The 25,976-nt window shown below is 42.5% G+C and overlaps 1 protein-coding gene across 11 annotated transcripts in view; it reads right to left on the reverse strand.

Annotated features, from left to right (window-relative positions):
* Positions 1-25,976, reverse strand: part of XRRA1 (X-ray radiation resistance associated 1) — a 64,096-nt gene that overhangs the window by 22,955 nt on the left and 15,165 nt on the right. For 3 of the 11 annotated variants that reach the window (XM_043907104.1, XM_043907114.1, XM_043907079.1), the window contains exons 4-10: positions 25,250-25,434; positions 21,330-21,401; positions 20,001-20,073; positions 16,629-16,726; positions 10,036-10,169; positions 3,216-3,344; positions 2,256-2,473 (exon numbers count right to left, since the gene is read on the reverse strand). In XM_043907104.1, the coding sequence (XP_043763039.1) occupies positions 2,256-2,473; positions 3,216-3,344; positions 10,036-10,169; positions 16,629-16,726; positions 20,001-20,073; positions 21,330-21,401; positions 25,250-25,434 (909 nt within the window). The other 8 variants (XM_043907095.1, XM_043907086.1, XM_043907143.1 and 5 more) reach the window with 8 other exon arrangements.

Raw genomic sequence — 25,976 nt, forward strand, 5'->3', positions numbered from 1 at the left:
GAAAAAGAAATACAAGGTACCTAAACTGAAAGGGAAAAGGTAAAATCGTCATATATGCAGATAACATTATACTATGTATATATAAAACCCTAAAGACTCCACACAAAACTAGAGTTGATAAATGAGTTCAGCAAGGTAGCAGGATACAAGATTAACATATAGAAGGCCTCCCTGGTGGCTCAGAGGTAAAAATTCCACCTGCCAATGCAGGAGACACAGGTTTGATCCTGATCCGGGAAGCTCCCATATGCCACAGAGCAACTAAGCCCATTCACTACAGTTACTGAGCCTGTGCTCTAGAGTCTGGGAGCCTCAACTATTGAGCCCAGGTGCTGCAACTACTGAAGCCTGAGCACCCTACAGCCCATGTTCTGCAACAAGAGAAGTCACTGCAATGAGAGCCAGTGCACCACAACTAGAGAATGGTCCCTGCTTGCCAAAACTAGAGAAAAGCTCACACAGCAATGAAGACCTAGCACAGCCATAAATAAGTAAATAAAATTTTAAAAACAATTAGCATACAGAAATCACTTGTAGTTCTTTACACTAAAAAAGAAATATCAGAAAGAGAAAGTAGAAAAAAATTCCTTTTAAAATTGAAATCAAAAAGAATAAAATACTTAGGAATAAACCTGACCAAGGAGGTGAAAGACTTATATATTGAGAACTGTAAAACATTGATAAAGGAAATAAGATGATTTAAAGAAATAGTAAGATATACCATAGATTGGATTGGAAGAATTAATATTATTAAAATGGCCACAGTATCCAAAGTAATCAGTTTAATGCAATCAATTTACCTGTGACATTTTTTACAGAACTAGAACATTCCTTTATTTCTCCAAAGACGACATACAAATGGCCAACAGGCACATGAAAAGACGCTCAACACTACTAATCATTGGACAAACGTAAATCAAAACTACAATGAAGTATCATCTCATACAGATCAGAAAGGCCATCAACTAAAAGTCTACAAATAATAAATGTAGGAGCAGGTGTGGAGAAAAGGGAACCCTTGTACACTGTTAGTGGCAATGTAAATTGATGAAGCTGCTATGGAAAACAGTATGGAGGCTGTTTAAGAAACTAAAAATAGGGTTACCATTTGATTCAGCAACCCCACTCCTGGGTATATACCCAGAAAAGACAAAAACACTAATTTCAAATGAAACATGTACCCCCACCATGTTCAGAGCAGCACTATATATGACAGCCACTACATGGAAGCAACCTAAGTGTCAATCAATAGATGAATGGATAAAGAAGATGTGATACACACACAATAGAATATTACTTAGCCACATAAAAGGGTGAAATAATACCATTTGCAGCAACATGCAGGGACCTAAAAATTATCACACTAAGTGAAGTCATACAGAGACAGACAGATATCATATGATATCATTTATACATAGAATTTTAAAAATTGTACAAATGAACTTATTTATGAAACAGAAAAACTCACCCAGAAAACAAACTTATGGGTACCAAAGGGGAAGAAAGAGGAAGCATAACGGAGCACGGAACCAACAGATGCATACCACTATATACAAAATAAACAACAAGGACGTACTGTATAGCACAGGAACTATTTTCAAAATCTTGCAATAAATGATAGTGGAAAAGAACCGAAAAAATATAAACATATACATATAAATGTATAACTGAATCAGTACACCTCGAACTAAAAAGCTTCTGCACAGCAAAGGGAACCATGAACAAAATGAAAATATAACCTAATGAAGGGGAGAAAATATTTTTAATTACTGTACCTGAACAAGGGATTCCTATCCAAAAAGTCATTTTTTAAAAACTCAAAACTCAATAGTAAAAAAAATAAACAATCAAGAGGATATGAATAGATATCTTTCTAAAGAAGACATGCAAATGGACAAGCAAGGAAGGACAAGCAAGCAGGCTCAGGATGGAGAAGAGAGGATGGAAGGAGCCTGAGTCCCATGAGAATGCCAATGCACCCCAGAATTAACCATCACTGGAAAGCCTTACTTTTAGCCTCTTACTATTTGAGATAAAAAGGAAAAAAAATCCACTTGTACCTGGGTTGTAAAAACATCTTGACTGACAGAACAGGTAGGAAGTTACTGAAATATTTCATGTGAGACCTCAATCTCCCCAGGCCCAGCAGTTGAGAAGCAGGAGCTCCCCAGAGAGCCACAGACTTTCAGAATCAATTCTTAGACGCTTATTCACACCATGGGTCAAGAGTCTCTCTAACAAGGGGTATCACTAACCTGTCCGGTCAACATCCTTTTTCATGGGCAGTATAGTATAATCCGGCTGGTCATCTGAGGCCTCATATATCCACGACTTGGGCTGCAGCATGGATTGGGGCTGTTTCCGGGGACTCCCCCTGCCTCCAACCCAGTCTCCAGACCCATCTCGGAGCTGAACCTGCTGTAGGTACGGGATCCGGAAAATCCTGTTTTGGTCCAGGCTTAACTTCTTCAGTCTTCAATTATGGAAAGTGAATACAGAATCACAGCAGTAATGATACCTCAGGGACATTTACCAAGCAACTTTAGGGAAAGAACATGGAATCAGTCTTGGACACTTACTCCTCCTCTGTGACCTTGAGCCAGTGACTTACCCTCTCGGGTATCAATATCCCTACCTCTAAAATGGGGGTAGCATTTACTAACCTTTTGAGGTTCTTGAGAGGATTAAATGACAAAATATGTAAATAATGTGGCACAAAGTGGCATACAGTAAATGGCATTTGAACCCCAAGTAAAATTTCCAGAGATCTAAAACTTAATTATTTAAAGGCCAGCATTTCATTGCTTTAACCAAATACAGTCAGGCCTCCACATAGAACCACACAGGTTCTATGTTGGTTGAATCTGTGGATGTATAGAGGGCTGTCTATAGGTGGAACTCAGAGTTTAACTTATCTTTCTGATTCTCATTCTTTTTTCTTTTATTCCATCTCTTCTCTTAGGGTCAGGATCCCGTTTTCTCCTCTTTGCTGCTTCTAAACCAATCATGTGATCAGAAATATCTTTACTAGTGCCCCACTTTTTTGGCTCGAGCTAAAGCTCAGAGGGGAGATGACTTACCCATGGCCACACAGCTGAGGTAAGTGGAGGAACTGGGATTTAAAGCCAGGCCTTTTGGCTTCCAGAGCAGCACTCAAGGTGTGAGCAAGGATGGGGGTGACAGAGGGCCCTACAGAGAGAGGCTTTTAGCTTTACCTCCTGAGCCCGGCCAGGCTGACAAAACAGTTGGGGTTGGAGAGTTTGTTGTCATCCAGCATCAATGTCTCCAGCGCTGGGAACCTCAGGATGTACCTCTTGGTGGTCAGCGATGTGACAGACGCCTCCCTGTGTGCACAAAGACCTGGGATAATGATCAAGGGCACGGGACAAGCTCCATCATTCCCAGAAAGAAATGGAGGATAGGGAATCAATCAAGAGGCCTAACCAGGGGATTTCTCTGATGATCTAGTGGTTAAGACTCCAGCCTTCTGAAGCAAGGGGACATGGGTTCAATCCCTGGTTCAGAATCAAGATCCCACATGCTATGTGGTGTGGCCCCCTCCTACCAAAAAAAAAGAAGCCTAACCACCTTGGAAACTTCTCTAGTGCCCAAGAATGGTTTCTGCAGAGAGAGGTACCAGAAAGTGTAATCCCCTTTCCAACTGACCCCCCTCCCCAAACCCCACTCACACATTCAATCTTTTTTTTTTTTATTTTTCATTTATTTTTATTAGTTGGAGGCTAATTACTTTACAACATTGCAGTGGGTTTTGTCATACATTGACATGAATCAGCCATGGAGTTACATGTGTTCCCCACCCCGATCCCCCCTCCCACCTCCCTCTCCACCCGATCCCTCTGGGTCTACATTCAATCTTTTGTATGGAGAAAGGTTGCACATGTCTACTGATGGACTCAGTGTGACCAAGTTGGGGCAGGATGGAGAGGCATTAGTAATGTTCATGGAAAATACCAGGGTGGCAGAATTAGGGGAAACATTCTATAGGAAGAACACTGCACAATTTGGGGTCAGGGAAGACTCCCAAGTATGTTGTGTCACCCCAAGAACTGGTAATCACAGAAGCACTTGGAGATAATGACCCTGGCAGAGGCCAAGTGGGATAAGGTAGGACAGATGAAGGGCACCATTCCTGGCCGCAGTGAGGCTCTCCTCTAAATGACTTTGTAGAGTGCACACAGGAGGAGGGAGGGAGATAAACTGGGAGATTAGGACTGACATATACACACTATTACATATAAAACAGATGAACCAATAAGGGCCCACAGTATAGCACAGGGACCTCTCTACGCAGTACTCTATAATGACCTATATGGGAAAAGAATCTAAGCACGAGTAGATACATGTACACGTATAACTGATTAACACTGCTACACACCTGAAATGAACACAACATTGTAAATCAACTATATTCCAATAAAAACTTTTTTAAAAAACAAACAAAAAGATGCAAGAGATGCAAAGACAGTAAAGTACTGTGGCAAAATCTAAAACCCCAGAGACAGGAATTTCTCTGGAGGTCCAGTGTTAAGACTTCACCTTCCAATGCAGGGGGTGCAGGTTTTATCTCTGGTTAGGGAGCTAAGATCACATAGGCCTTGCAGCCAAAAAACCAAAACAAAAATCAGAAGCAATACTGTAACAAGTTCAATGAAGATTTTTTTAAATAGTCCACATGAAAAAAAATAAAAATAAAACTCCAGAGGTAGAAACTGGGCATAAAAAGCTACTTTTGCCATAAGGATATTTGCTGATATTACTGAAAGAGAAGGTGGGGCATAGAATTGGAGATCCTCACTTGAACCTGGGATCCTAAAGAAAGGTACCCTCAGAAGCAGAACTAAGCCCATTTCTCTCATCCCCAAACCAAGGGAAAACTGCCTTGGAGTGAGCAGAGAAGGGGAAGGGGGAGGGCAAGCTGGTCTTCCTGAAAAACTCCAGCCCATATTTGTATCATTGGAGTGGTTCATAAAATAGCCAGCTAGTTTATTTAGTTTAAAATGGTTCCATACCAGGCACCTAGGCACCTGGCCAAAATAAATGGAAAGGCTTATGGTCCTGCAGACTAAATACCATGAGCCAACTCTCTCCCAAGTGTAAACTATAAAATCCAGACTATATATACATATATAAAAGACAATCTTTTTTAGGGCATCTGGGAACTAATAAGCTGTGAAAAGTTAGGGCACCAAGATTTGGAAGAAGGAGAAAACCTGAAGGGATTCATGTAACATTTGGGGCCACTTTTCGCCTAGGGCTCTCTGCTTACTCCAGAAGTGGCTGAGAAGCTAAGTAGAGATTCTGACAACCTTGCTAGTCCAGGAGGCCAAAAACTGGAGTCCAGAGTATGTCATAGAAAGGGAGCCCCAATCAACTGCCCCTGTTTTAAGTTAGGGCAGTGGAGGACTAAATCCAAAGAGGAAGTGTGAACTAGAAAACAGTGTGATCCTTGCAGGGACTGAAGACTAGCTTCAAACAACTTCAATTTCTATAAATGAATTAAGCTGATTTGGAGTTATTGATGACCTATATGCCAAAAGAACTCTAGATCTGGTGAGGGAAAAAAGTAATTTGAGTTGCCCACAGGGGAGTCATGGTTTCTCATTCAGTTCCTGATTATCTACATGTAAATTAAAACTAATCAAACTTTAATAAAATGGAATACTCAGCTCCTCAGTCACACTAACCACATCTCAAGTGCTCAATATGACTAGTGGCTACCATATTGGACAATGTGGACATAGAACATTTCCTACAATATAGAGAGTGCTAGTGAACGCTTTCAAACATAACTAGAAAATATCTGGAAACTGGTGCTAAGTCTGGGGTATGAAAGGAATGGTGGTCCATATCAGAAAGTAGGCAATTGTGACGATTCAAAGGAAGAATGGAAATTTAGCCTGTGAATGGACCTGGTCAACTCACAAACCTACTTTGTGGTTATCTCCCCAGTTCTTGCATCATTAGAAAAGATGCACTAAGCCACTGACAAAATAACCACACTTTTTTACTGACCAATAACATGAGGGCTCTTATAATAGGAAGGGCCAAATTGAAGCCCTAGGAATTTTGCATCCAGAACAGTAAATCAAAGATAATTCCACATCTCTGAGGTAACTGCAGAGATTACTGCAAACACTAAAGACTGGAAAAGTAGAAGGATAATGAGTCCTATAACATCCCTGTTTATCTTGTTTATTTGACTTGTGCAGAAGACAGGTCTTGAAGAATGACTGTAAATTACTCAATCACATGGTGATTCCAATTTCACCCACTGTTCCCTATGTGGACTCTTCTTACTGTAGCACATCAACACAGCCCCTAGCACTTGTGATGATTCTCCAGGCAAGAATACTGGAGTGGGTTAACCATTTCCTTCTCCAGGGGATCTTCCCGACCCAGGGGTAGAACCCGGGCCTCCCGCATTGGAGGCAGACGCTTTAACCTCTGAGCCACCAGGGAAGCCCATGCCAGATGTTACTTTCTCTTTATTAATGAACAAGAACTACCAGAAGCAGTCTGCTTTCACCTGACAGGGACAGCAGTATACCTTTGTTCTCTTCCCGGGGGCTACATTAACTCATAATCTAATCCATGGAAATCTTGATTATTTTGGTATTCCACAGAACACTATATTGACTGGAGCTAATGGGCAGGAAATTCAAATACTTTAGATGCATCAGTATGGACTGTGCCACAGGATGGAGGTAGACCTCACAAAAATTCAAGAAACTGACACCATGATTAATTTTCTTGATGACCAGGTATCTATCTGGAGCATGTTGGAATATACCTCCAATGTGAAAGACATCTTTCACTGCCTTCTACTAAGAAAAAGTTACAAAGCTTTGTTGGCTTTTTTTTGATTTGGGCAGCTACATGTAAAACATTTGTGCTGTTCTGATCCATTTACTGAGGCTGCTAGTTTTGTGTGAGAAGAGCAAGGCAAGGCTCTGCAACAGGTCCAACTGCCATGCAAGTTGCTCTCTGGGCATAATGTCATTTACCACGGGTATTGGGTGCTATGACTCAGCAGGTCCAACTGTGTTCTAACTGTCTAAGTCTGTATAGATAGGGTTACCATATATCCTGGTTTTCAAGGACAGTTTGAATTTTCACCTGTTATTGCCAAATAATTAATAGTGGTGCTTTTCCCTTTCAACTATGTTCCTGGTTTGGATGATAAATAGAGTGAATGATCACTCACTCTATGAATAGAGCCTTTTCAAGGCACCAATTACAGAATCATTTTTTGAGCAAAGTTATGCTCTATTCTTCATATAACTATTTTCCTTTTGAGAAACAGCTTCGGGCTTACTCCTGCATGTTGGTAGAGACTGAACACCTGACCATGGGCCACTAAGGGGACCACGTTTCCTGAGATGTGCATTATGACCTGAATGTTCAGAACTCCCTCAGTACATGAAAATAACTTTGGAGATCAGCTCAAGCAAATCTGGAAACATTGAATGAATTAACATTGCTTAGATTTCCACAATGCCTACTCTTGCTGTACTGTTTCTTCTCCATCAACCCATAACTAATGTTCTATGACCACTGGGTGTAGGAGAACAATATACAAATGAATTTACAAATGATTTTGCATGATATGCTGATACTAACCAAAACCAGAGTGTTGCAAGATTATAACTCCATACCAATGTGGCTCTGAAAGACAGGGGAGGAGAAATCCTCCCAAGAGATAAAACCCAGAACAAAAGATCTGACTGTTCATTTTACTTGGTTGGTGAGATAGCCAAAAGTGCAGTGGTTTAGCTGAAGAGTCAAAGCTTAGAAAACATAATGTAAAACTGCTGACAGGGAGGACTGAGGGAGAATTATATGAATGGACCTCTCAGAATGAACAGGATGAGTTTTTTTTTTTTTTTTTTTTTTCATTTATTTTTATTAGTTGGAGGCTAATTACTTTACAATATTGTAATGGGTTTTGTCATACATTGACATGAATCAGCCATGGATTTACATGTATTCCCCATCCCGATCCCCCCTCCCGCCCCCCTCTCTACCCAATCCCTCTGAGTCTTCCCAGTGCACCAGGCCCGAGCACTTGTCTCATGCATACAGGATGAGAATTATTTGTATCTCGTGTGAATTCTCCCAAAGACTATCCACTTCAGATAAGACTCTCAATGATCAGGTGAACAAGATGACCCATTCCATGAATGTCAGTTAGATACCCTGCTACTTGCAAAATGACCTTGGCAGCAGGGAAGAAGGCTACCTATTTCCCCTCCACAAAATTCATTTGGCTACCAGTCATGTTGAACACCCAACCTGCCAATAACAGAGGCTAATGCTGAGTTGCTAACATGGCACCATTTCTAGGAGGATTAGTCAATCATCCAGTAGAAGGATGACTAGAGTGGACATTTACTTTCATAAAAGGAGCAGTGATTTTTTTTTTCCTTACTGAAATATATATGTATTTGAGATATGGATTTTCCCTGCCTAACTGCAGTGTTCTGCCAAGCATCACAATCTGTGGAGTTACAGAATGTCTTATTCATTATTTCAGTAGTACACATAACATTGCTTCTAACCATGGAACACATTTCATGGCAAAGAAGTACAATAATGGACTCAAGGATATGGAGTTTAATTTTTTGCCATGTACTCCATCACACAGAAGTAGGTGACCTAACAGAATTGTAAAACAGTCTTCTGACAACTTATTTATTCCACTAGCTAGGAGACTGCCCGCTGCGAGCTTGGATGCTGACTTACAGGATGGAGTGTCACCTAAACTAGCAACTAAAACTGATTCTGTTTTTCTCACACCGGATCATAAAGGCCTAGGAATGAATGAATGAAAATGAAAGCAGCTCCTCTTACAGTTTGCTTCTAATTCCTGCAGCTCTGAGTTCCTAAGTTAGAGCTCTGAGTTTCCTTGGGAGGAATACTTTTACAGGGGACACAAAAATAGTTCGACTTAACTGGAAGTTAAGTTTACTTCTGGCCTCTTGGGTTCTTTATTCCACTGAACCAACAGGCAGGAAAAGAGGGGTTTATTATATTGGCCAGGTGACTGATACCAGTTATCAAAAGTAGGTATGATGGCTGCTCTGCCTTGAAGGTAAAAAGGAATATCTTTGGAATCCAAGGAATTATCTGATATTCCTCTTAAAAGCATAATGTCCATTGGTCAAAGTTGATGGCATTTCTGCAAGATGAACAGAGTTCTGGAGTGGGATGGTTGTGACGGTTGCCTAACAGTGTGAATGTACTTAATGTTGTTGAACAGTACATTTAAAATGGTTAAGATAGAAAGGCTTCTGATAGGGAAAGAGGACAGTCTGAGGTAGCCCTTGGAATATGTACAGAAGCAACACAAGAAGAGAAAGTAATGGTCATAAGCCTGTTCTCTGGAGTCAGATGGACTTGGTTCAAATTCTGCCTCTGCGACTTGGCTTTGTAACTCTGGTTGAGTTATTTAATCTACCGGTGCCTCAATTTCCTCATCTATAAAATGAGGGTGATGATAACAGGATGCTTACCTCACAGGGTTGTGAGGATTAAATGAGTTAGTATATATTAAGAGTGTCAGAACAGTATCTGACACATAGTAAGCATTACACATGTATTACTATTATTACAAGAGAAAGGGCCAGTACATTCTGGCCAGAAGGCACGGCCTCAACAAATGTGCAGAATGGAAATACGCAAAGCTTATTTAGAGGGTTCATGAAGGGGAATAGTCTGCAAGAGCAATAGCCACAACTTACGAATGAGCAATCAGAGGAAAGGACAGTGACATGCAGACACCCATGTCACTTCCTACTGGGGAGGGGTATGGACTCCCTAGCTGAGGCCTCCCCAACTCTTGGGGCCTTGCTTCCACCGGTACCTTTACTGGGAGCTTCAGTAGGTGGCATTCTCCTGGCTCTGAACACTCACAGTCTGTCCTTACAGCCTTTTAGAACTGCTTTGGACTATTTCTTTGGATACTTGTACTCAGGAGGGAAACACATGGGACAGACTCTGGGATATGGGACTTACTGTTCTGCGACAGCCAAACTGGGTGGCAGAGAGGTGAGGCCATTGCCTGTGAGGAGCAGGACACGGAGATGTGGCAGAATCCCCAGGTCACAGATGGCCTCCGCCGTCAGGCTGTTGAAGGAAAGGTCCAGGAACTATGGTGCAAAGATAGAAGACGGAGAAACAGAAGCACTCCTCGTGACAACCATGCTCATACATGAGGTGGGAGGTGGCTACTTTTTTTAACTTTCCAGGGGGCCCATCAACCACAGACTAAAACCCTCCTGACTCTCTGGATTAACATTCAAGGTCTACAAGAGTTACTTCCCAACCAATTTGCCAGCCTTTGCTCCCATGCTGCAAGCTTTTGCTTATCCCGTGGTGCTAGCCAAAGTGACTCCTCCCTATTCCTTGCCCCACCCCACCCAGAGATCTTTGCTTGAGCTTTTCACTCAGGGATGCCCTCTTTCTATGTAACAAAATCCAAACCCTAAAAGGCCAGCTCAAAAGTTCCCTCCTTCTGAAAGCTTTTTTCATTCCCAGCTAGATGGAATCTCTCCCTCCCCTGACTTTGAGTGCTTTATCTAGACTGCTTCCAGGGTATTTCTCATAGTCAGCCAGGTAACTGTGATAACTGGATATAAGTCTGAGGACTAGAGATTTTGGTATATGGATGTGCCAAGCGAGCAGGTCCTGGTGCACAGTGGTAGACTAGGCTATAAACTCTCTGAGGTGAAGCGCCTTGTCCCTGTAATCTAGCATAGGACCTGGCACAGTAGGTGCACATAAAATAAGCAGCTGAAATGAACTGGCTTATGAGGACAATGACCCCAACTGTCACCTCATCATAAAGCACATTCTAACTAGCCACCGAGATTCATGATATAGTCGACTTGGGTTAGGGGGCCAGCCAGGAAACTGAGTTTCTGTCTGCAAACACAAAGGCAATTATGATAAATGGTATCACTCCAGTCTTTGTTTTCTTTCTGGAAGAGCCTCTCCAGACACCTACTTTAGCTCTTTGCTCCCTTCCCTCTCTCTCTGTAATAGGGAAGAACCTTTTTAATTTTATTACCCGTTAATCACTAAAGGGATGTTACCTATAAAATTAAATTATATGTAATGGCCCATCTCTGGGAATCCTGCCTCACAGGTAATGAGCCGTAAGCTAAAATTCCTCTGTTTAGCTCACAGGAAAACTCCTGAACAGGCCCACCTCTGAATGACTTGCAGGAAGGAAGAAATTAACACTTCCCCTCAGGAGGCTGACTAAACCAGGAAATGTTTGACTTTATTCCTTCCTCTTTTAGTAGAAAAGAAGCCTGAGTTCTAACTCAGGCAAGAGGGCTCTTTGGGACATTAGTTCACCATCTTCTCGGTTTACTGGCTTTCTGAATAAATTCACTATTCGGTGCCCCAACAACTTGCCTCTTGATTTACTGGCCTGTTGTGTGGCGAGCAGTACTTGGTAACACATTCACCCACACATACCCACTGACCCCTACTGAATGGGGTCAGTTTCAGCATCTTACACAGCTGGTGCAGGGGCAAGGTTCCCAGTCTACCACTTCAGTGAAACACAGTCAATCACACATAAACACAACTGACTGTAGGTCACTGTTGGAGGAGGGCTGGGTTTGGTTTGATTCCACTGCAGTAGTTTACTGATACCCCCCGTAGACCTGGCTTTAAGTCCTGACTAACTGTGATATTGGACACATTACTTAAGCTGAGCTTCCTTATCTATAAAGCAGAAATAATAATAGGTTTTTATGAGAAGTTGTGTAGGTAAAGCCTTTAGCAGAGCCTGGAACACAGTAAATGCTTAATGATGCCTGTCATGGTCATCACCATCCCTTCATTCAAGGCCTGTACACTGAAGGCTTACTGTGAACCAATCCATGCCCTGTGTGAGCTCATAGCCTAGTCAGGCAGCTAGATACATAATGTGTGTCTGTTAAGTAGCAATGCTACTAGCATAGATGTTTGACCTCTACCAGGGGCTCCAGACGGGCTTCACACAGCAGGTGACACTTAGGCTGTCCTCAGAGACTAGCTGGTATTCACCAAATTGTTGAATCATCAAAAAAGCAAGAGAGTTCCAGAAAAACATCTATTTCTGCTTTATTGACTACACCAAAGCCTTTGACTGTGTGGATCACAACAAATTGTGGAAAATTCTTCAAGAGATGGGAATACCAGACCACCTGACCTGCCTCCTGAAAAATCTGTACGCAGGACAAGAAGCAACAGTTAGAACTGGACTTGGAATGAGGGACTGGTTCCAAATCGGGAAAGGAGTACATCAAGGCTGTATATTGTCACCCTGCTTATTTAACTTATACGCAGAGTACATCATGCAAGTTGCCAGGCTGGATGAAGCAGAAGCTGGAATCAAGATTGCCAGGAGAAATATCAATAACCTCAGATACACAGATGATACCATCCTTATGGCAGAAAGCGAAGAACTAAAGAGCCTCTTGATGAAAGTGAAAGGAGAGTGGAAAAAGTTGGCTTAAAACTCAACATTCAAAAAACTAAGCTCATGGCATCCAGCCCCATCACTTAATGGCAAACAGCAAACAGATGGGGACACAATGGAAACAGTGACAGACTTTGTTTTTTTGGCCTCCAAAATCACTGCAGATGGTGACCGCAGCCATGAAATTAAAAGACACTTGCCCCTTGGAAGAAAAGTTACGACCAACCTAGACAGCGTATTAAAAAGCAGAGACATTACTTTGCCAACAAAGGTCTGTCTAGTCAAAGCTGTGGTTCTTCCAGTAGTCATGTATCGATGTGAAAATTGGACTAAAAACAAAGTTGAGTGCCAAAGAAATGATGCTTTTGAACTGTGGTGTTGGAGAAGACTCTTGAAAATCCCTTGAACTGCAAGAAGATCAAACCAGTCAATCCTAAGGGAAATCAGTTCTGAATATTCACTGGAAGGACTGATGCTGAACCTGAAACTCCAATACTTTGTGAAGTACTGACTGTATTAACCTGATGCATAGAACTGACTCACTGGAAAAGACCCCGATGCTGGGAAAGATTGAAGGCAGGAGGAGAAGGGGATGACAGAGGATGAGATGGTGGCATGGCATCACCGACTCGATGGACATGAGCTTGAGCAAGCTCCAGGAGTTGGTGATGGACAGGTAGGCCTGGCATGCTGCAGTCCATGGGGCAGCAAAGAGTCAGACATGACTGAGCGACTGAACTGAACTGAAATTGTTAAGGACAGAAAGACATACAGCACAGCAAGTGGCACGTAAAGAAGTCAGGAGGCAGAAGGCAGCCTTGCTTATTCTGAGATCTGCAAATGGTCTGGGTATGACTAGAGCCCATGGTATAGAGCGGGCTTGATTGGACTGCACAGGCCATGAAAGATGCCCAGCACTGAAGCAGTGCCGAGTTTATACCACCATCTGCAAACTCCAATGAGAATTCACACAAATGGGCTATCCCACTTGGCAGGGACAGAGAGAGATTGCAAGAAGGAACACCTGGAAATCTGGCTTGGGTAAACAGATAAAGATGGGGATAATTCTCTCCTCCATACACATACATGGACAGTCAACAAGGCCTATGGATTCTATCTCCTTGATACTTCTCACATATGTTCCTTCTGATTCATTCTTTATACAACAGCCACGCCACAGTGGTTTTTATAAAATATAGTTTGGACCCTATTACTATTCAGCTCCAAATACTTCAGTGGATCCTTACTATCCCTAGGATAAGGGTCAGAGTCCTTAAAAAGGCTTCCAAGGCTCTCTAAGGTTTTTTCTGTTACCTCCTGGGCTCATCTATCACCATATTCTACTGAGTCTCACTGCATTCCAACCATACTGAGCTGTTCCATCAGGGTTCTAGCTCAGAAATAGGCAAACGAAGGCCCGTAAGCCATAGCCAGCCTGCTATCTGTTTCGTATGGCCTGTGAGCTAAGAATGTTTTGTATGTTTTTAAATGGTTGGGGGAAAAACACATTAATATAACATTGTATGAGAATTAAATAAAATTCAAATTTCAGCATCATAAAGTTTTATGGGAACACAGCCCTGTCCATTTGCTTATATACTGTCTACAGCTGCTTTCCTTCTACAACAGCAGAGTGGACTCGTTATGACAGTTATGACTAGCTACAACCGTAGGGGCTTCATAGCCTAAAATAGTCACTGTCTGGCCTCTTACAGAAAAAGTTTGCTGATCCTTGCTCTGGCTGTTTTGGCTATTTAATGTTGGGTCCAAATCTGCTTTCTACGGAAGTAAGGACAGTTCAAAGAAATGAACAGTCTTAGAACTTGCAGGGCAAAGAATTTCACAGCTGGCCCAGAATTTACAGAGGGGGAGACGTAAGTTCCACCAAGAGGGTAAATTATTTGGCCAAGGAGGTTAGGGGAAAGCAGTGGTGGACCAAGACTACAAACAAGGTGTCCTGACTTTTAAGGCAGTTCTCCAGTTGACTCTTTTTCGGACTTGTGTACAGAGAATCAAATCATGACAAAGCTGTTTTTCTTTATCTTTTTTTTGGTCTCTGCTTTTTATTTATTTATTTTTTTCGATTTATTTTTATTAGTTGGAGGCTAATTACTTCACAATATTGTAGTGGTTTTTGCCATACATTGACACGAATCAGCCTCCTGAAGAGTTCTACTCTGGGTGACAGCCTTTCTGGCAAACAAGGAGAGAAGAGTCCTAACTTGGATGTTGTATCTGCTGAGTCACATCAAGTTTCATTACACATCAAAGTATTCACTGTTATTGGCTGCAAATTCAGGCTATCTGACGGGTTTATCCTTTTTCTTAGAGAGCCCTCGCAAACCATAGAGAAAGGGGAATAAATGACTGACCAGGAGATTTCCTCTTCTCATTAACATTCTGAATCTTGACTTTGTTCTCTTATGTAAACAAATCCCCTTGGACAGGACTGGTCTGCTGGATAAATAATCTTCATCAGTTGCAATCACACTATGAGGCAGGGCCTCCAAAAAGTCAATTAATGATCAACCAGTAAGTCAGCTGTAGGGTCAGAGCCTGTAGTCACGTCCCCTCCCGGTGGGCCCACAGGCACTTGAAGTAGGAGTTTGAAATGGTTGGGGTAAGGAATGTAGGAGTCCTTGAACAATGTACAATATACAGGAGCTCAATAACTACTTTTTTTAAAGCAAAATAACAAATTAATGGAAACCTGTAAGAAGCTCCCAGGCCTGTAGGTAAAGAAGTGGCTCCCTATATCTCTACAGTTTCTGGAAACTGTTTCCCTCTGTCTATAATAAACTCTGGTATAACATGTTTTTTAACCTAGCACAAAGCTGCATGAGTTGTTGTACATTTTCTCTCTCTCTCTCCTTGTTTTATTGGACTTTCAAGAACTTCACTTCCTGGATAAGTATGAGAACTACTCCTGTCAGAAATCATAGTAAAGCACTGTGAGCCTCAATATGACTGGAAACCGTGGAGAAAAAGTACCATTATATTCAGTATAGCATGTTTCAAAAATACAAGGACGTATAACCCATTTCAGGAAGATCACCATCCCAAGTGGTTAAAATGCCTTAAAACTTTGGCATGTAACTCTTAAAAGTGCACTCTTGCGGAAGGTTTCTCTCTGGTCAGACTGGGTTAAATGAGGTTTTTATGAAGAATGGCTGTCTCTTGATGTTTGCACATTAAATGATTTAAGTTACCAGTTCTTTGAGGTAAACCCCAAGGATCATAACATGCAGACATTTTGCTGAGGTGTGACTCTGAAGCTTTTCTAGAAGGCAAACACGTGAGGAAGAGCCCGTTACTTAGTGAGTGAGCCTGGCCAGATGCCTGCCCCACACCTCAATTCAGCTCTGCTGTTCTCTACTCTCTGTGCACGCAGACTCTCAGGTGGTGACAAAAGCTTTGTTTTTTTGTGAAACAAAATTACCCTAAAGTTTTCATAGATGCTGATACGTGATTAACCTGAAGTATGAGAACATGTACAGAAGATGCATGACTATGGGCAATCTAGGAGAAAGATTTCCAAGAAGAGTGCAATTTTTAAAAATATTTTCAAATACAAAACAGCTGTGGATATACAGATGTCACGAGTCTGCTATAGAACTTAGAGAGGCCCTATTTTATTTCACACTCATCCCTGACCCTATGGCCCATAACCTTATCCAAGCTCATTAGAACCAGTCTGGCTCATTCATACCAGGGTGGGCCTCGGGAATCAGTTCACAACACCTCTCATTCAGCTGGGCCAGTCTGCTGTGCCTAGCACTTAACCCCCATGCCTCAACCCCCACTGGATCCAGATCTCCCCTCAAATTCTCTGTCCTAAAATAGTCTATTTAAACTCACTCTCCTGCACAGACTCCTTTGGCATCTGTTTTCCAAGACCATGCACCATGGCCATAGGTATAATGTATTCTCATCCAACTGCCATCACCTCCACCAACCCATTCCCTTATCAAATCACCACCAACTCCACCACCATCCCCAGAGGACCACCTGAAGCAAGGTAGCTATAAAGGCCCAGAGAGCTCCTTCCCCAAAATTATGATCAGTAGACTCCTTACACCCATTCCTTACAGGGAAACAGGTGGGCACCCAAAACTCCCTACCTCCGACTTACTTCCAAGGACTTAAAGTCTCCGTATTTCACATAGACTGTTTTGATGCCATTAAATGCAAGCTCCAGTTCCTTTAAGATTGGAAACGTGTGAAATGCCTCTAAAGGAGGGGGAGAAAGAAGGAAACTGTAACTTGTAAAAGACATAAGAGAAAGATAAAATAGTGGTCATTTACTGGGTTCCCACTGGATTAGGCCCAGCATTATGTAAAGTGCTTTACTTACATGGACTCTTAGTCTCTAACAACTCTGAAAAAGAGTGATTACTACTTCCATTCCACTGCTGAAGAACCCAAGGCTCAACCAGGCTAAGTGATTTGCTAGAAATAGAATTACTAAATGGAAAGATCAAGAACTGAATCTAACTCCAAAGCCCATTTTAAAAAATGACCCTTATTATTTCTTATTATAAAAGTAAACATTTCCACCAACGTTTTTAAAAAAAATAGAAAAATAAAAGTTCCTTTTATCTCAATACCTAGAGATAACTATTCAAAGTTTCACGTATAATACTCGACTTTTTTATGTGTATACTGAAACACACACACACACACACTTCTTTCTACAAAAAGGGACTCATACTACACACATTGTACTGTGACTTGCTTTTTTTTCCCCCTTAACAATATGATTTAAAGATGTTCTAAGTCAAAACATACAGATCTGCATAATGTCTGAATTATACTCTATAGTATAGACATATCCTATTTTATTTAACCATACCCCTAGGGACAGTGGCTAGATTATCTGAATAAAAGTTTAAGAACACTTCCTCTTCTGCTTGAGAACTGGACCTTGAGTTAACTTTCTAGCCCTCTTCCATTGGTAACCTGAAAAAAAATGGTACAGTCACTGTGTTATTAAGCAAAATTGCTGTGGTAAAAATGACCCAGGTTGGTTAAGTCACATCTGGACTAGAAGAAACTAAAAATGAACTATTACCTATCTGAAGGGGGTGCCATAACTTTGGGCTTCTCTGTGTGTGGGCACTCCTATGATTGGACATGTCCTTTTCAGGAACTCTGGGGGCCTTGTCTATGGAGTGTTATAACATCTATTTGCTCCTGTGGTGAAGAAGGCTTCTAAGCCAGAGTGCTGGCATCAACCCATTGAGAGTGGCCGAAGAGTGGCTCGCGGATGGCTACCTGAACAGCTACATGAACTGCTCAGGAACTGCACTAAGGATTTCAATGAACATGACGTGCTGATGCTGTGCTGCTGGCATCCATGGGGAATTACCCAGAGCCTTCCAAGTGAATCTGGTGTCAAGTGTGGCCTACGTTGGTTTTGTGAGTTGGAATGTTCTAGAGAGTCAAATAGAAACATGTGCTTTCAGGGTATTTCCAGTGAACATCCTTGTTCAAGTCTGTTTCTGTAGAATAAATTTTTGGGAGTGGAACTACTAGACTATGTTAAGAGACACTGCCAAACTACCTTCCAGAGATGCTGCACCAATTTATTTCACTTGAATACGAGAGTACCCATTTCCCTACCAGTGCTGGCAGTCATCAGTCCTTCTCATTTCTGTCAATATTTGATAGGCATAAAATAGCTCTTGGATGCTATTTTATTTACTAGTGAGGTTGAGCATCTTTCCATATGCCTGCTGGCCTTTATTTTCAAACTCAGACTCCTGAGAGACCACACTGTTTCCTTTCTTGAAAAACACCCTTCAAAACTCAATGCATTCAAAACTGAATTCATCCTATTTATCCCTAAACCTGCCTTTCCTATACTGCTGTCTGTCTCAGTAAATCCCCTTGGTTCTTCTCTTTCTCTACAAGCCCATTAGTTACCAAGTCTGGCTTATTTCTACCTCCTCTCTCGCTCTGTCTCTCTCAATCCCCTCTACCCTTACGGCCATAGCCCCAGTTGAGGCCTCACCTCCCCTCTCCTGGAAAAATGCAACCATCTTCCAGGTTTCCAGGCTCCCATCTTACAATCCATGCTTCTCACAGCCACTACTGAGTCTCTATTTCAAAGTCTTCCAAGGTTCTCTTTTGCCTGCAGAGTTAAGTCCATGTCCCTCAGTGCCCCTGATAATATGGGGACCTTTGCCCACTTTTCTAGTCTCCATTCTCCCCTGCCTATATCTCTTATACACCTACAAAGCTTCTTCAGGGTCCCTGATCAGGCACTGCTGCCCCCCGTCTGTTGTTCTGTTGGCCTGAAGTGCCTTCTCACCTTCCAATTTCTGAGTCACTCCTATTCGTGTTTTAGGTCTCAGCTTACATACTCCTTTTCTCACAAGTATCTTCTGACACTCGAGGCCCAGTTGATTTTCTGATTCCTTCTATCATTGCACTTACCGTATCCTGCTAGAACTGAGCTCAGAAGAACAGAAAACTGGATACACTGATTTCTAAAAGCCAAACAGTCATACTGTCCTGACACCCAGCAGGGGTCGCTGTGGATTCGCTGAATAAACTACCCCCATAGTAGTTCTCAGGGACTTAAAAACTTTTTACATACAGTCCCTTGGTATGGGTAGGAGATTGGTTCCAGGACGATCCCCACCCCACACACACACCCCCTACCCCAATCCCCAACCTCCACCTCCATCTTGCATCACTACCAAGGACACTGAAATCTGTGGAAGCTCAAGTGCCTTGTATAAAATGATGTAGTATCTACATATAACCTGCACACAGCCTCCTGTACATGTTAAATCATCTCTAGATTACTAATACCTAACATAATGTAAATGCTCTATGCTGTGCTGCGTCGCTCAGTCATGTCCAATTCTTTGTGATTCCATACGGACCATAGCCCGCCAGGCTCCTCTGTCCATGGGGATTCTCCAGGCAAGAATACTGGCGTGGGTTGCCATGCCCTCCTCCAGGGCATCTTCTCAATCCACGGATCGAACCCAGGTCTCCTGCATTGCAGGCAGATTCTTTACCAACTGAGCCTCCAAGGAAGCATGTTCTGTAAGTGGTTGTAAATATAATATAAATGCTATGTAAATAGTTGCCAGTGGATGGCAAACTCAAATCTTACTTTTTGGAACTTTCTGGAATTTTTTCTAAATTTTTTCCATCTCTGTTTGGTTGAATCCATGAATGTGGAAAACATAGATATGGAGGGCTGACTGTACTGATCCTGTCTGAGTCTACAAAGTATCCTGCCTTAGGGAGGAAGGAAGGAAGGGGATTATCTCCATTTACAGAGAGAGAAGCGGCAGCTCACAGAGAAGTGTTCTGCGTAGGTAGTGCTGGCTCTGGGCTGGGATCCAGGTCTGTGAGTTCTCCCACACCCAGCTCATTGCACTCCAAAAGAAAGATGTATGGCGTTACAGGTGAACAGACAGGCAACTTCTAACATGAAAGACTGGCAGCCAGGAAGCAGAAGGTGGTTTTCAGGAAGAAAACTTACCTAGAGGAAGCAGGTTTTCCGAGGCATTGATGTAAATCACTGAATTAAAATGCTTGAAATCCTTTTCCTTAGCCTGTGAAAGGGCATTTCAAAGAACACAAGATTAGTTCCCTGCCTGGAGGCCTTGCTGAAGCTCCAGAGCTGCTGTCAGAAGGAGGAAAGTCTTCAAGGGTTAAGAACAAGAGCAGTTACTTGCTGAAGGCAGGGAGGGCTTTTCTGCTTCTTTTTTTTTCCTATTATGAAATAATTCAAATAGTCAGCAAAGTGTAGTGAATGTTACTCTGAAGGCCTGTGTAACCACTATCCAGCTTTAATAAATCTGAATATTATGCTGTCTCTGCTTCAAATTTCTTTAAAGAAATAAAACACTATAGAGAGTTGATACCCCCACAACATATCACTACCCTCCCTCTCATAAAAAACAGCTATCCTGAATTGGTGATTATCCCACATCTCTTTAGTACTAGCATTACATGTATGTGTATCCACAAGCCATATACAGTATTATTTACATGTTTTAAAATTTTATATTAAGTGCCATCATACTGTAGATACCATTCTGCAACCTGCCTTCTTCATTCAACACCACATGTTTGAGATTCACTTGTGTTGAGATACACAGATCTTTTGAGATTTACTTACGTTGATACATTTTAATTTCTGCGTGGCATTCTACAAGCAATCTCTCTTTATATGCCATGGAAGGCCTACAAGTCAAAAATATGTGCTATTATATATATACTGGGGATGGCAGGCCACAAATTAGCTCCAAGCTACCCATTAGCCAGTGCAAGGAAAGAAACATGACTCATTATATAAGTCACAGAGTCTGTGAGTTAAGAACAAATCAAGACTTCCCTGGAGGTCGAGTGATTAAAACTCCACCCTCCCAATGCAGGGGGCACGGGTTCAATAGCTGCTCAGGGAAGATCCAGCATGCCATGGCCGAAAAAGAAAAAAAAAAAAAAACCCAGTTATCAGCATCTTGGGAGAACCAGTACCATTCCTGGCACTGAACCCTGAGAGATATTTATCCTGTAGGCTCTTCTGATGAGAGCTCTCTGTACACAATGAATCACACCCCAATAAAATTCTATGCACATTCAAACCACTTCCATAAGGTTATTTATTTCCTTTAACTCACCTCACATGGGATAATGGCAATACCAAATCTATAGCAAAAGACAGTGTCTGTGAATGTTGTTTCCACCCAGTGAGTCCCTGTGTGACTCTCCTCCTTCCTATGCTCAGATTCCCAGTTCCCAGAGACTCTGGAAGTTATGATGGTCAGACAGGAGCCACCTCAGGTGTAGCTCACCACAGTCGTACCTTGGAGAACTTCAGGCCACTCACGTTAACGTTGCAGAGGTCTGATGGATCCTTCACACAGTGGTGCTTCAGCTGCAACACAGTACAAAGAATCAGCACTCAAGGCCCCAGTAAAGCTCATAATTGGCCAAGACAACAAATGACTCCCTGGTGAGGAGGGCAGCCTGGTATAGTGGAAGAACAGGCTTTGGAGCTGCTCAGAATCAAGCTGCCTCCTTGGCTCTCCCATCTCTGTTTCCGATCTGTAAGATGGGGGTGGAAACATAGACTTTATGGGGCTCTTAGGAGGCTGCATTCCTCTCTGTTCCTTCTCTTTTCAGAGCTCCACTTCCTCTACATGGTTCTTAGAATAAAATCTTTATTTCTGGGGCATTACAAAAACACTTGTCATAACTTTTGTGTTTGCTCATCCATTCATTTATTCACCAAATATTTATACACTAAGCACTACTTTGGGCCATGCGTCATGCTAAATATATCAAGAAACTTTTTCTGGGACTTCCCTCATGGTCCAGTGATTAAGACTCTGTACTTCCAATGCAAAGGGTGAGGGTTTGATCTCTGGCTGTGGAACTAAAGAGCCCATAGGCCACTCAGTGTGGCAAAAAAAAAAGGACTTTCTCCTAATCCTAACTAAACTCTTCAACATAAGGGAATATATCTCTTCATAAATGAGAAAAATAAGGCTAAGAGAGAGAAAATGACTTCCCTAAGGTCTCACAGCCAATAAGTGATGGATCTATGATTTGAATCCAAATCTGTAATCACTAAACACTGCACTCTTAGCACTACCATATATTGTCCTTCACAATTAAAAGGTAGAAGGAAAATCTCAACTTTGAAGTTGCCATTTCTGTTTAACCAAACCTCATTCCTTCTTTCAGTTAATCATTAAGTTAGGGTGTCTTTTATGGTTAGGCATGGAACTGGGAACTTAAAAGACAACAAAGGAAAAGCAGAAGTATTTCATGCCTCATAAAGCTTAAAACTGCATGGAAGCCAATGAGCAAGCAAGTATTTACAAATACAGTAAGTATTTTAAAGAAGAAATTCAAGAAGCCATGGGAGATAATAACGGGAGATCCTTATCTTAGTGTAGAAGTGAGGAAGTACCTATTTGAGGAATATTTCAGCCGATACCTTAAGTGCTAAGTACGAGTTGGTCCCATGAAAGTGGGTGGCAGGGTTTGTGAATGCTATTAAGGCAAACGAAAGCAAGGTGTTTCTGAGAGGATGAAAAACAGGTAGGTAAGGTTATGGATACCCTCATTATCATGCAGATTCATGGTGGCTCTGCAAAGGATTGTGGATTTTAGCCCAAAGTCAATGGAAAGCTGTCAAGAGGTTTTTTGGCAGAGGGCTGATGGCAATTTTACAAAAACTGCTGTATCTGACAGACACAGAAGATGAGAAGAAAGAAAAGGGTGGAGAGAAACCACTATACCAGATATTATCAGCTCATTTCTCTAGAGCCACTTCTTCTCATTGTGAAAGAACCCAATATCATTCACATTTCTCTAACTAGATGTATCCTTCAACTCCAGCTCTACAGGCTAAGTCTTGATTTTGTCTAATCCAAGCATGGTGGTCATGGTCCCCTAAACAGTGACTGCTGGGACTTGTGATACATGTTTGGCCAACGAGACACAGGCTGCTGGGAGTAGGAGGCCAGTTCTGGGAAGCTGCTTATATTTAAAAATCAATATAAGACAGTGACGTTCCCTTTTCTACCTTTGGATGTTATGCTTTAAATGTGATGACCAGAGTTTTGGCAGTCATCTCAGAATTATGAAGGCAGTCAGCCTGAGAGGACAAGTTAATGTGCCAAGAATATAAGAGCAGAAAGATGGAGGAACCAGGGCCTTGGAGGCAGTGAATTAACCTACCCTGGGAGAAGGCAATGGCACCCCACTCCGGTACTCTTGCCTGGAAAATTCCATGGACGGAGGAGCCTGGTAGACTGCAGTCCATGGGGTCGCTAAGAGTCAAGACACGACTAAGCGACTTCACTTTCACTTTTCACTTTCATGCATTGGAGAAGGAAATGGCAACCCACTCCAGTATTCTTGCCTGGAGAATTCCAGGGATGGGAGAGCCTGGTGGGCTGCCATCTATAGGGTCGCACAGAGTCAGACATGACAGCGACTTAGCAGCAGCAGCAGAACCATGCTGCTGGCTTCTTTTTATGTGAAACAAAAGCATCCCAGTTAGTTCAAACTAGTTAGGAAGTTTCTAATTACCATAGGAACTCAATTACTACTATAAAAGATGATGTTGGCCCAGATTAGGGTGGGGGCAGTGCAGATGAGGATAAGAATACAGATTTGACAACTAGTAGAAACACCAGGGCTGGGGACTAGCAGGGATGGGGGCAGTGAGGGAGAGGCACGTGTTGAGGAGAACCCCAGGTTCCCTGTTTGGTGAGTGGGTAGACAGCAGTGCCATTATTAAGACAGTTTAGTAAACACTAGAGAAGAGGTGTTTTGGGGACTTGGCGTAAGGGGACTGTGCAGTAGGGCATTACGAAGTGCCAGTGAAACATTCCTAGCCAATAGGGGGTAGGTACTCCCATTGCTCTGAGAAGCACCCTTGACGCTTCTGTTTTTCAAAGTGGCAACATGGGTAACAAGTGATCTCAATGTGGATATGTTGAAATGCTGAAAATAAAGGGGAAAAGAAGAGCACTACGGGAAGTGGTCCCGCCCATTCCCAGTACTGCTGCTTCAATCTTCCTCATCCCTAATGAGAAGTGGACCTAATCATCAAAGAAACTCCACAGTATTCTGCAAAAAGCCTATGCTACCCACCTTGAGGTGAGATGCCTCCTTAAAGCTCTCTTTCAACATTGATCTGTGCAGGAACCTTTCTCTTGGGAACCACAAGCAGAGTCTGGGAACTAAGTAAGCTGCCAGGGAGTTCTTGGGAAGCTATGAGCATCGGACTGCACATTAATACTGGTTTACTGTTTACAAAACAGATCTTTCTGTGCAAAGCCACTGAGGCATTGCACAGAGTAAATGAAAAATTACCAGCCCAGTCCTCTTTGTAAAGCCTGACCCAGACACTAGGTATATCCAGTCAGCATCCTTGGCTTTCAGTCAGACACTAAACCTCAAGGACAAAGGTGGTGGTATGTGAGGCTCCCTAGTCCCCTGCTCCTAGAAAGTCTCCCCAGAGCAGAGTAGAAGCCTTTACACCCTACTATGTGCTGGAACAGTCGTGGTGGTTTAGTTGCTAAGTTGCATCCAACTCTTGTGACCCCACGGACTGTAGCCTGATAGGCTCCTCTGTCCATGGGATTTCCCAGGCAAGAATACTGGAGTGGGCTGCCATTCCTTTCTCCAGGGGATCTTCCCAACCCAGGGATCAAACCCAGGTCTACTGTATTACAGGCAGCTTCTTTACCAACTGAGCCAGCAGGGTGCTGGAATAGGATTTTTAAATTTACTGTTTACCCTGACCTGCTGCCTTGTCTCTCTGGCTCAATGAAGACTTTGTAGACTTTTTACCTGATAACATGTAAAGGCAAAGGCTTTACAGTCAGTATACCAGAGTTTCAATTCTGAGTAGTTCTAATCCAGGGTAAACTAGAGTCCTAATTACTAGCTGAGGAACTTCGGCCAAGGCACATTACTTCTTGGGGCCTCAGTTTTCTCATTTGCACAATGGCAACAATATAATAGGGATGATAACACCTATCTCATAAAGTGGATGTAAAGAAAACTTTACATATAAAGAAAGCTCCGGGTCCCTTCAGCATCTTGGCTGCACTCCATTTGCCAAGCCCATTCGAATAGTTTGGGATGGATGGGAGGTAACTGTACCAGAGGGAAGCAGGGCAAGTCCTTGCCACCCGCACCCCCCCTCCCAACCCCACCAAGCTGGTGCTGCCAGCCCTTCCAGAATGCATTGACTCTCACCAGAAAAGCCTGGTCCAACACGTGTCCAGGAGTGTCTGCTCGGTTTTCCTGTCGAGAACCTTTCTTCCCTCCAACCTCAAAAGAAACCTTCTGGCCTTTCTGACCTTCAGCTGTTGTCTCAGTCGCATTCTTGGGCTTCTTCTTGAGGCTACCTTTCCGAGCCACTAGCCAGTGTCCTCGACCTGCTGAAAAGATGAGAACAGTGAAAAGATGAGAACAGCAGTAAACTCCTTCAAAGCCGAAACTAGTGCCCTTCCAGAATGTTTATCTTTAACGCAAAAATGAAAATTAGCTCTTCATTACCTAATATGCACCAGATACTGTGCTACAACTGGGGTTGTGGGGGGCAGGGGAACATCTATATACCTGTCTTATTTAATTGGCCTCCAAACCCAATGAAACATGCTACTGCCCCCGTTTTACAGACAAAAAGGCAAAGACTCAAAAGTATAGAATGACTTGCCCAGTTCTTTCCTCCACATTTTTGCCTTCGAACTCTTAACGGTTCCTTCATGATTACAGATAAAGTATTTCCTATTCTGTGAAGCCTTCTCTGAGTATCCTCAGTTAAGCTGATCCTTTTTTCCTGGGCCAGCTAGTTATTGCACCATTTGTTATCTCTTGGGTAAAGTCCATTGTGTGACACCAACTCAATGGGTTCCATCTTCCTGGACCTTACCCTCAATTCTGTTGTTAAGGTCATGTTAGGAGCTCAGGATAAAAAAAA

The sequence above is a fragment of the Cervus elaphus genome, chromosome 1 (genome assembly GCF_910594005.1).
Source record: "Cervus elaphus chromosome 1, mCerEla1.1, whole genome shotgun sequence".
Taxonomy (NCBI): domain Eukaryota; kingdom Metazoa; phylum Chordata; class Mammalia; order Artiodactyla; family Cervidae; genus Cervus; species Cervus elaphus.